The sequence below is a fragment of the Centruroides sculpturatus genome, unplaced genomic scaffold (genome assembly GCF_000671375.1).
Source record: "Centruroides sculpturatus isolate CEXI.00-Female unplaced genomic scaffold, Cexi_2.0 scaffold399, whole genome shotgun sequence".
Lineage (NCBI taxonomy): Eukaryota > Metazoa > Arthropoda > Arachnida > Scorpiones > Buthidae > Centruroides > Centruroides sculpturatus.
Genome location: NW_019384665.1, coordinates 380,688 through 393,283, shown reverse-complemented (window position 1 = coordinate 393,283; position 12,596 = coordinate 380,688). Strand labels below are relative to the sequence as shown.

Genomic DNA, 12,596 nt, shown 5'->3' with positions numbered 1-12,596 from the left:
TTGCAAACTGTAAATATTGTGAGATTAAAGTGAAATGTCACTTCTTCAGAACTCTCGCATTCCATTTGTTTAAGTGCATTTTAGCTATAATTAGAGCTAACACAAAATTGGTGGGGTCTTTATAGTCGACTGTAGTGTACGAACACTTTGTCTTATCCACTTTGAATTACTTTGTTTTAATGCTTTCACATGATACTCACCTAATTTGATGCATTGAATCAATTCCATTTTTTGTTTGGGGAGAGAGAGAGAGAACAAGCTTGAATCTTTATTTCTGTCTTTCTGGATATGTATTGTCTGTATGAAATGTAAAAAAAAGGAATGTTTGCAAGTCAGTAAAAATAGTTACTAGTTTTTTTTCACCAAAACATTGTAAAATTAAAATTTATTATACAATATATACAAATTTATTACCGTATTAGCCCGAATATAATGCGATATTTTTTGACCATTTATTTTCTGTTAAAAAATCGACTCGCGCTAAATTCGAGGTTTAAGTAATGGAATGTAATATAAACAAGGACATTTTCCTACAGAGGTTGAAACGCGACTGAACGTCCGAGCAATTTAAGGCCACCTTACGACAAGTGTTAAGGAAAAAATTGAGGCATTGAATTCCGATCTTGTAATAATACCGGGTGGTATTACTTNTGCTCCAGCTGCTGTCGATGAAGAAGGAAGGTATGTTTGGAGAAATTTATATTTTTTTCTAAGAGTTATAAAAGAATTGATTGATTTTAATCGGTGAGTTATTTAACGATCAAAGGTTAAAAAAGGTAGTTATATCATTCACAATGAATGATCATTAAATGAGTAAAATACTTAAAGGAATAATTTCATTTTTACAATTACAGTAACACCCGCTTAATGCAGATTCGATATAACGTGGTCTGCTCGAAGCCTAAAAAATGCTTAAAATTTGTATTGATTTAAATTATTGCGGCATTTCGTTGATTCGTTTATAATAGGATCATTTGCAAACACAAACAAATCAGCAAAAGGTGGCAAAAAGGTGTACTTTTTTTAAATCTGTGTTCGGTACAATTTTGGAAAAAATATAACATCACCATAGGAAATAGCAACTTAGCTTGGCAAAAATTAACCGATAAATGCACAAACGAAGTGTGGAAGAAGTTATGGCTGAAGGTATCCAAGAATTCTCAATGAGAAGAGTCTATTACTGTATCATTAGGTCGACCAAATTGTCAAGCTTATTGATACAGCGGTTCTAGGACATGTAAATGAGCAGAATATTGAGGTGTTACCGCAGATTTCTGGTGAGAGTCTTACCAAGGACGACCTTCAAGAACTGGTAGAACAAGGAATTCATGTAGAATTGGAAAATAGAGATTCTGTAAACAAAAAACCAAAAGATTTCTCTACAGATTTTTTTAGTAAAAAAGTTTGGTAATGATAACCGACATTGTTGATCAAATTGTAGCGAACGATTTTGAAAGAAGTGCAAAAGTAAAACAATGCGTTTTGGATGCGATCTTCCACTACCGACATATGCTTAAGGAAAGAAAAAAGCGACAATTGAAACCTCACGACTTTATTGCAAAAAAACAATAATTTCTGAAAAGTCACAAAAAATGAACTTTACATTCTGTGTGCACATGTTTGTGCGTTATTTAACATATATTATTATGAAAATTAATATAAAAATAACTTAAAATTATGATAAAATTTGTTTATTTTTGGAGGAGTGTTTCCCTTTTTTTATTTACTCTGTTAAAATGACCTTGTTTAATGCTGCTTTGTTTAGCGCTTTGTCATCTAGGAATACATCCACTGTGTTAAACGGGGTCTTACTGTATTTACATGTTATATCTTTTGTTAAAGTTTTAATATTTTAAAAAAATTCACAATTTTCTTGAACTTTTTGTCACAAGAAGTAGCTAATTAAACAGGATTCTACTATATGAATAAGTAATAAATAATAGATAGGCTATATAAACAATCAATCCACTGACTCAATTTTTAAGTAATGCCAAATGATCTGTTGTGTTATCAGGCTACAATAAGACTGATTTAATAATGAGTTATAAAGCATTTGAATATATGCAGTTAAGCTGTCATTTCATGATTTCATGATAATTTTAATAATTATGATAAATTAATTTTTAATTTAGAATTTTTGGAAGAAAAGAATTGACCCATCTGTACAAGAGTTGTGGATTTGCGTACAGATGTGTTTCAGTTATGCTACCCAGACCTCTGACTGACCATTGCTTCCAGAGCTATTAAATTCTAAATTAAAAATTAATTTATTGTAAATATTAAAATTATTACAAGATAGTGTCTTAACCACCTACCTCTAGACCAGTGGTTCTTAACCTTTTAGTGATGAGAGACCATTTATTAAAATTTTTGTCTGGCCATGGACCACGAGCTGTTTGGTTGTAGTATAGGTTATTATAAGGTTGTTCTATAAATTAAACATATAGAAAATTATTTGGAACCGAGAGTATTATATTATTTGCAAAAGTGCTACATTAATTATATTAATTTAGTGCAATTTTTGTGACTGCATACTGTTTACCAACTGCTGAATTCTTGGTTAAGTGCTACTCAAAGCAAATGCATGTCGGCACTGGCATCCGACCAATTTCGAAGTTTATTTTTAATCATCAAAAGCACTGAGAATTCGTGCTCACATAAATATGTGGTCAAAAATAAAGTTAGGTATTGTAAAGCAATATCTCGAATTNATTTCGATGTTTATTTTTAATCATCGAAAGCACTGAGAATTCGTGCTCACATAAATATGTGGTCAAAAATAAAGTTAGGTATTGTAAAGCAATATCTCGAATTTTAGGGAATGCAATAGCTTTTTGACTCCAAAAATCTTTAAGATTAATTCCTGTCTCGAATGTATCCTTGCAGTTACTATCATGTTGCATTTCAATTAACTCTTCTTGTATTTCATCCAGCACCTCAGAAATGTTGACTATGAAAAGATTAGTTTCCGAATACCTTTGTCCTTGCAGTCAGGAAAATAGCGATTGAATTCATTTTTCAAGCTTTGCAAATGGAATGGAATGTTCTTCTGTATTTGTCCTTTAATCTCAACACACTGCCAATTAATAATTGGGTTCAATGTATCAAATGCAGAAAAATTTTCTCTTTTGACTTTGCTGATCCATAGGTCGATTTTAGCGATAAACGCACTGATTTTATCTTGAAATGCAAATTTATTACTAGTGACTTCCAATTTCATATTTTCTGACCGCGCGCCATACCACAGCCTAGTCCGCTGTCGGCGGCTCTAACCTTGACGTACTGCGCATTGTCATCAACTCGTCGTTTTTTTAAAATAATTTTGGGATAACTTCATGGACCACTTCGGGTGCTTTCAGGGACCACAGGTTAAGAACCACTGCTCTAGACAAATTACTTTATAATTGATTACAGAATTAGCCTTATTGTAGTCCAATAATATAGCAGATCATTTGACATTAATAAATAAAAGATTTTGACAATAACAGAAGAGCCCAGGTACTTTTTTGGTAATGGTCTATCCCAGATATGTTGGCATTCTCCATTGTGGGTCAAACTTACAGTGTGCTTGGGAAAAAAAGCCTTTTTGGTGCCCTTAGGGCAGAAAGTTTTAAAAATGTACATGATAACAGATGCTCTGGTCTTGATATTAAATGAATAAATTCATTACTAAATTCATTCATTCACTATCAAACTCGTATATGTGTTGCTATTAGGATTCAATTTCAAAAAGTTTGTCACAATGAATTAAATTTTTCTTAGTTTAAAGAATGAACTACTACAAAAAATATTTTATGCTATTGTCTGATTGTCAAAGGTGATCTATGTAACTTATTTTTCATTAATTCATAATTAATTCCAAGGACATTATTTTAATATTTTTTTGATCAAAATTGAAGAGGAAATCCATTGAAACAGATACCTTTTTATATTTACTTTCATATTCTGGAATACATTTCATGATGACCCAATCTTTACCTTTAAATTAATTAATTGCCACGGGATGTGTTCTAGAACATGAGAGTGAATAGAAACGTGACTGTTTTAATGGGCTTTGTCTTAAATTTTAATTAATTAATATGGAAATTTCCATGTTGTGATTATTATTACTATTATTTTTTTAAATTAGTACTTTGATTACAAAATTTAAAATTACAATATTCAATAAAAATTAAATATTGTGTAGTAACATCTAAATAACATTAACTGTGTCAATAAAAGTATCATGGGAAATAATAAACAATCAAGAATAAGAAAAGTAACTGGCTTTTAAAAATGAAATTCCAACTAAGAAAAAATGAATTTTACAGATATTTATATACTGAATTGTGAAATATTTTTAATATATATTACCACTAATTCCATAAGAGTATTGCTTTTGATAAATATCTTCTTGAATATCCATTTGTTTATATAATTCATATATATTATTTTTCTTTCTGAAATTGTAATAAAAGATAATACAGTCACTCTTGATAACTTGACCTTCCCTAACTCGAATTTTAGTTTTGTCCCAACTTAACTTCCATAGACTTAATGCATTCTGCATCATGGACTTCTGCATTCTACTCATACAAGTCAAAGTAGTTTTGAGATCAGACAAAACTGATGTCCAAAGATGATTCATGACATTGGAGTAGAAAACAGCAAAGGATATGTAGCTCTTGTTAAAATAATTTGTTTTCAAAAATTTCTTCTGAATAAATTTTAAACAGTGTAAAACTATTCAGAGAAAACATATTTCTTGTTAAATATACCTTTTGAATGATCCATTACATTGTTATAAAAATTAAGCATTTTTTAATGAGGTGCAAATGCACAGTCTTGTGATCTAGATTTAGAAAATCAGACTAGAAAGGGCTAATATATGTCAATTATATTTTTTACAGTTCAAATTGATCGAGGTTTGTTTAATTCAAGTGAATTGGAAAAGAGTCTCTAAAAACAGAGAAAGGAATGCAATACAATACAGTTTGCTTTACAAATGTTGGCTGGACAATGCATACTATTTGAAAAAGCACTCTAGATGTTTTAAAAAGATTTTACTTTTTAAATTTATATTAATTATGATATTAAAACAAACAAAAATATTGTTATGAAATCAATCACTTAAAACCAAACATTCTGTATTATCAGAATGTTTGATTATTCAAGCTGACTTTGATCCACATTAACTTTGATAATCAGGATTCTACTGTAGTATTAATTTTTAATAACTACAAAAGTTTTTTTTTTTTTTTTTTGAATTTAAAATTCTAAAACAAAGTTTCATAATGGGAATTTTATTATTTCAGAGACATCAATCCTCATATTCCACAATATATAGCAACTGCTCCTTGGTACTTTGGTTCTTCCTGTCCCACTCTGAAACATCAGCGACTTCAGCCAGAAAGACGACAAAGTTATACCAAGATCAAAGAACATTTTGTTAGAGGACTAAAGGTTTGTCTAATATAGATATAGAAACTATTTGTATTTATTTACGATTTATCCTTTGCTTATATTTTGTTTTTTTAACCTCAATATGTAACTGGTTCAAACACTGTAATTTTCTAGGAATTACCATGTTTAAGGACTTCATAATTACTACTCAATCAACAGCTTTACCTAATCTAACAACTAATTTCAATATTATTTTCTTAATTGTTTTCACATTGTGTTTTTGCATGATGTTCCTGATATTTTCTGGTAATGTTAACATGGATAACGTAATTCCCTTTCTCATNCATGTTTATGGACTTCATAATTACTACCCAATCAACAGCTTTACCTAATCTAACAACTAACTTCAATATTATTTTCTTAATTGTTTTCACATCGTGTTTTTGCATGATGTTCCTGATATTTTCTGGTAATGTTAACATGGATAACGTAATTTCGTCTCTCATACATACTCTGAAGTACCATATGTCTGTCGTTAATTAATTTAGCTGCAGTTGTTTTATATGGACTCTGTGGCAATATAGGCATAGTTATACTTACAAATTAGCTATGATTTATCCTTTGCTTCTGTTCTGTTTCTTGGGTAAAATAAAGTTGTTCATTGGCTAATAATTACGGAGTCTGTAGATATGATAATTCCTAGAAAATAAGTGCTTGAAATGTTACATATTGACATATTTGTATTTGTTTTTGTAAAATTTAGTTTTTATTTCGGATATTATGATTCTTTTAATTAAAAAGAATTTAATTATTATAAATGTTTAAAGTAAGGTATTAAGAGAAAGAATCAGAAACACACTTAATAATATGGTCAGACTTCCACGTAATTAGTTTGATATTGCAAATTTTTCTTTACATCTGTGAAATGTCGAGTTTACAATTTTTTTTTTTTTGCATTGAAAATGCCACTATTTAATGAAGTTTAATTTCTGGTGAGTGGCTGAAAATACAAGTAGAGCAAATTCAAATTTCTCCATTGAGAAAACTGTGTACTTTTGTACAAAGTAGATTATAAGATTCTGCGACACACATCTGCCATGATACAAATGGATAATAGAGTTTCTTAGGCTTTTACCTTAGGCTGAGGAACTTGTTCCATTTGCATAATGGCAAGTGTTTGTCCACAGAATCTTATAATCTGTTCTGTAGCACAATGTGAAAATTTGGACTTGGTCTATTTGTATTTTAGCTACTCATATAATAAATTTTGTAACTGGATAAATGAAATAAAAAAAACTTATTTCTTACATTGCTAAATATTGAAATTGCTTAAGATCTTGCTTCATTTCTGCAATTGACACCTTTAGGGTTTTTCTTATGGTATAGAGCAATAACTTTACTATGCTGTATTAAAAATTGATGAATGATTGAGATATTCTACTTGAAGATAGTTTCAAATAATAATTTTTTTAATATATTCACAATTGTAAGAAATGGCTTGTTTCAACTAGAAAACATTGTTGACAATAATAAAGTTAGAATTAGTCATTGAAAGTATAAAACAGTTTAAGTAATACAAAAAATGAGTGTGTTTTAGCATTAAATCTTTTTAATAGAGATAAAAGTTTATTATGCATTGTTTATATTTTCAGAAAATATAATATTAATCTGTCCATTAAATCGCAACTATCTTTTAAAATAATAATTCAGGATATTAAAGTTCATTAAAATCACAAACATAGACTATTCAAAATGATATTTTCACTTGTCTTTTTAGAAATTCTAAGCATGATTTTTAATAAAATGCAGTGGTGCCTCATATAACGTATGCCTCGAATAACGGACGCTGCAAACAATGGACTTTGTTTGGTCGTTACGTAACTCGAGCAACGGACTTTCTGCAAACAAGTGCGAGTGATGTTTCCACTCTTTTGCCGTTGTTAATGACAATCTGCTATTTTTATAATATATTAGTATTATTAGAATATATTATTAGTATATCTGAAGTACAGAGCTCACGTTGGGATTTGGCTTGCTCACTTGTTTATTACGTATATCACGTCAGTGCAGGGTATTTACATTTATTCAAGTGTTGTGCAAATCATGGCTTCTAAAAAAAACAAAAGTGATTTCAATTGAAACAAAGCAAAAAATCATCACAAGGAGTGAAAGTTGACAAAAACTTCCTTGTCAAATGGGGCGAGGTTCAGGAGTTTACAAACACTCATTATCCAAACAGAGCTGAGGCCAACAGGATCAACGATTTGTACAATTATACTCTTGCCTCTGATTTCTTACAGGTGTTGAAGAAGAGAGAGAAACAGACTACTTTGGACACGTTTTTTAAGAAGTCAGCTGCCAAAAAAACAAAGGATGGAACAAGAGGAGTTTACCCTGCGAGCCCCAGTAGCCTCTCCTGAATCTTCTGACTGCGATTAAAAAACAATAAAAAGAGACCTGCTGATATGTGTAAAAAGTCTCTTATCTGTATGAATGTGTGAAGAACGTGGTCATCCACCTCCTCACAACATCTGACTACCCGGCATAATTGGTGACTGCTGCATTTTCATTTTTGTTTTTTATGGTACAGTACGGTTATTTTATGCTGCGAAACGAATGATATGTTNTGAATTATGAAATGTTTTTAATATATATTACCACTAATTTCATAAGAGTATTGCTTTTGATAAATATCTTCTTGAATATCCATTTGTTTATATAATTCATATATATTATTTTTCTTTTTGAAATTGTAGTTATGAAAGATAATACAGTCACTCTTGATAACTTGACCTTCTCTAACTCGAATTTTAGTTTTGTCCCAACTTAATTAACTTCCATAGACTCAATGCATTCTGCATCATGGACTTCTGCATTCTACTCATACAAGTCAAAGTAGTTTTGAGATCATGCGTTGCTAGCTTAAAATTTAAATCCAGCAACTTTATTTCATGTCTAATTTTGTGTGCTTTCTTTTGCATTTTCATTGATATTGTGTACCAATTATGCCTGTACACATATAATACATCTCAATGCTCAATGATAAATGGTATTAATAAACCAACAAATGCCTAAATAATCAGGCTATAATATGGCTATAATTAAGTAATAAATACAAATGAATTTGGTATAGAGGTAAGCGTCGGGCGTCATCCCGTATCTAAATTAATAATTATAATTTTTAATAATTTAATAAATAATTTAGAACAGTCTGGAAGAAAATAACTGACCCAGGGTGGGGCTTGAACCCGCAGCCTCCGCTTGCCGTGCGATGTGCTACCAGTTGTGCCACCCGGACCCCAAGCCAGCGATTGCTTCCAGACATACTTAAATTTGGATATAACCTTCCAGACTGTTCTAAATTATTTATTAAATTATTAAAAATTATAATTATTAATTTAGGTAAGGGATGGCATTTAATGCTTACCTCTATACCAAATTCATTTGTATTTATTATTTAATTATAGCCGTATTATAGCCCGATTATTTAGGCATCTGTTGGTTTATTATTATACCTGTAATTGAATAGCATAAAGGTAAATTATAATGGCATTTTGTGCTTAAAGTAATTGTTTTTTTCTTTAAATGCAAATTGACCAATCAAGTCTTTGAATTTTAAAATAATTATTTATTAAATTTTGAAAATTTGACAACGTAACAAATACACCTATGATTTGATGACTGAATTGTTGACCAATCAGATTTGAATTTGTCTATGTGTAGCTTCTTATTTGGAACTAAACATTTATGTTGTATAAATTTTGTTGTAAAATTTGAATTGCATGTTGACATTTTTATTGCTGATAGTGAACAGTTATAATCAGTATGTTGACTGTTTTCATTTTGAAGTAGGTAGAAATGGCACACAAGAGAAAACTAAAATTTGGCAATAGCAGAAAATGTATCCATCAAAAAGAAAGATTGCAGAGAAAGCAAAAAAAAAAATGAAATTGTGAAAGACTGGCATTCCATTAAATACTTGCTGTACCTAGCTGAAAAACATGGAGAGAATCGAATAGAAAAGAATGCATAAATGTGAGCAGCTAGATATCAAAATGTGCAAATGTGCATGCCGAACTGATTTGTATAGTGTAGAGACAAGAATGTTCTCGTTGATGGAAATCTACTTAGAGAAAAAGCCAAACAGTTTGCACTACAGTTGGGTCGTACAAGATTCAACACACACATGAGAAGATGTACAGAATAGTTTTCGGTAAAATCTTTGATGAAAATGCTAAAGTGTGAGAGGTGGACTATGCAACATGGTTTTGCCACAGACTGTACAGAACAATAGGCTGTTTTCAACACAGATGAATGGGCTTATTGTTTTAAGTGTCTCTCAGACAAAACTGATGTCCAAAGATGATTGATTCATTTCATTGGTGTAGAAAACAGAGCAAAGGATATGTAGCTCTTGTTAAAATAATTTGTTTTCAAAAATTTCTTGTGAATAAATTTTAAACAGTGTAAAACTATNGGTGGGTGTATTATCAGAATGTTTGATTATTCAAGTTGACCTTGATCCACATTAACTTTGATAATCAGGATTCTACTGTAGTATTAACTTTTAATAATTACAAAAGTTGTTAATTTTTTTTTTTTCTAAAATTTAAAATTTTAAAACAAAGTTTCATAATGGGAATTTTATTATTTCAGAGACATTAATCCTCACATTCCACAATATATAGCAACTGCTCCTTGGTACTTTGGTTCTTCCTGTCCCACTCTGAAACATCAGCGACCTCAGCCGGAAAGACAACAAAGTTATACGAAGATCGAAGAACATTTTGTTAGAGGACTAAAGGTTTGTCGAATATAGATATAGAAACTATTTGTATTTATTTAAGATTTATCTTTTGCTTCTATTTGGTTTCTTTAACCTTAATATGTAACTGGTTCAAACACTGTAATTTTCTAGGAATTATCATGTTTATGTACTTCATAATTACTACCCAATCTAATAACTGACTTCAATATTATATTTTTAACTGTCTACACATTGTGTTTTTGCATGATGTTCCTGATATTTTCTGGTAATATTAACATGGATAACGTAATTCCCTCTTTCATACATACTCTAAAGTACCATTGTCTGTCCTTAATTAATTTAGCTGCAGTTGTTATATATGGACTTTGTGGTGATATAGGCATAGTTATACTTACAATTTAGCTATTATTTATCCTTTGCTTCTGTTCTGTTTCTTGGGTAAAATAAAGTTGTTCATTGGCTAATAATTACGAAGTGTGTGGATATGATAATTCCTAGAAAATAAGTGTTTGAAATGTTACATATTGACATATTTGTATTTGTTTTTGTAAAATTTAGTTTTTATTTTGGATATTATGATTCTTTTAATTAAAAAGAATTTAATTATTATAAGTGTTTAAAGTGAGGTATTAAGAGAAAGAATCAGAAACACACTTAATAATATGGTCAGACTTCCACGTAATTAGTTTGATATTGCAAATTTTTCTTTACATCTGTGAAATGTCGAGTTTACAATTTTTTTTTTTTTGCATTGAAAATGCCACTATTTAATGAAGTTTAATTTCTGGTGAGTGGCTGAAAATACAAGTAGAACAAGTTCAAATTTCTCCATTGAGAAAAGTGTGTACTTTTGTACAAAGTAGATTATAAGATTCTGCGACACACATCTGCCATGATACAAATGGATGATAGAGTTTCTTAGGCTTTTACCTTAGGCTGAGGAACTTGTTCCATTCGCATAATGGCAAGTGTTTGTCCACAGAATCTTATAATCTGTTTTGTAGCACAATGTGAAAATTTGGACTTGGTCTACTTGTATTTCAGCCACTCATATAATAAATTTTGTAACCGGATAAATGAAAAAAATCTTATTTTTTACATTGCTAAATATTAAAATTGCTGAAGATCTTGATTCATTTCTGCAATTGACACCTTTAGGGTTTTTCTTATGGTATAGAGCAATAACTTTACTATGCTATATTAAAAAGTGATGAATGATTGAGATATTCTACTTGAGGATAATTTCAAATAATAATTTTTTTAACATATTGACAATAATAAAGTTAGATTTAGTCATTGAAAGTATAAAACAGTTTAAGTAATACAAAAAATGAGTGTGTTTTAGCATTAAAACTTATTAATAGAGATAAAAGTTTATTATGCATTGTTCATATTTTCAGAAAATATGGTATTACTCTGTCCATTAAATCACAATTATCTTTTAAAATAATAATCCAGTACATTAAAGTTCATTAACCTATTCGATGTTGAAATTTTTGTGTGTTGCCTGTGACGCCATGTTGAATTTTCGTCGATGTTAAGCCTAAATTTTTTTTTTTAATAATAATCATGTTTACTGTATCGTAAAAAATTATTTTTTTATGTTTCACAAACAAAATATATTTATCAAATAATATAAAAACGAAAAAAAATTTATTTTAGAAGTTTATTATAATATAAAAATTGTGACGCGAAGCGACATCTAGTATCAAAAACGTTTCGATGTAAACACGGAAATTTTCGGGTTTGCCCACGCAGGTCAATGAGGTCGACCCGAAAATTTTCGGGATCAACGTAGGACAGGTTAAAATCACCAACATAGACTATTTAAAATGATATCTTCACTTGTCTTTTTAGAAATTCCAAGCATGGTTTTTAATAAAATATTTTGATGTTATATTGGAGGAAATGAAAGACATAAACATATAAATAATGGAGAACTGTTTATATGTTGCATAACTATTTCTTGTTCACTTTGCTGAAAAATATTTATATAATTGTATTAAAAATNGGAAACAGTTTTAGTATTTTATTAGGAAATCCGTCATATCCCGGGGCCGATTTATTTTTGAGCCTCTTGATACATAATTGAAGTTCTTGAATATTAAATATCTCTTCCATTGGTGCCAACCCAGATTCTTCCAATTTTTCCATTCTAGTATTAGCCAATTTCTCCTTATATCTAGTCGAAAAATTATCAAAATATTTATTCCATTCGTCTATTGGTATATTAACTGACCTTTTCCAATGTTCAACAGATCGTCGAAAACTATTGATCACTTCCCAAAATTTTTTGGAATCTTTAGTTTCTATTAAATATTTATTTAAGTTTGCATAATACCTTTTTCTTTTAGCTTTTATCAACTGATTATAAATTCTTTTGTGAATGGTTGTCTCTTTAATCCGACAAATTCTTTCGGTAGACTATCTTACAGCATCAGGTTAA

The 12,596-nt window shown here is 29.7% G+C and overlaps 1 protein-coding gene across 1 annotated transcript in view; it reads left to right on the top strand.

Moving 5' to 3' along the window:
- The first annotated feature begins 500 nt into the window (after window positions 1-500).
- LOC111626627 (pre-mRNA-splicing factor SLU7-like) overlaps window positions 501-12,596 on the top strand; it is a 51,498-nt gene continuing 39,402 nt past the window's right edge. The window contains exons 1-5 of the mRNA XM_023370073.1: window positions 501-507; window positions 573-681; window positions 5,295-5,442; window positions 7,683-7,732; window positions 10,039-10,186. Coding sequence (XP_023225841.1) covers window positions 501-507; window positions 573-681; window positions 5,295-5,442; window positions 7,683-7,732; window positions 10,039-10,186 — 462 coding nt within the window. The remainder of the gene's footprint in view (window positions 508-572; window positions 682-5,294; window positions 5,443-7,682; window positions 7,733-10,038; window positions 10,187-12,596) is intronic.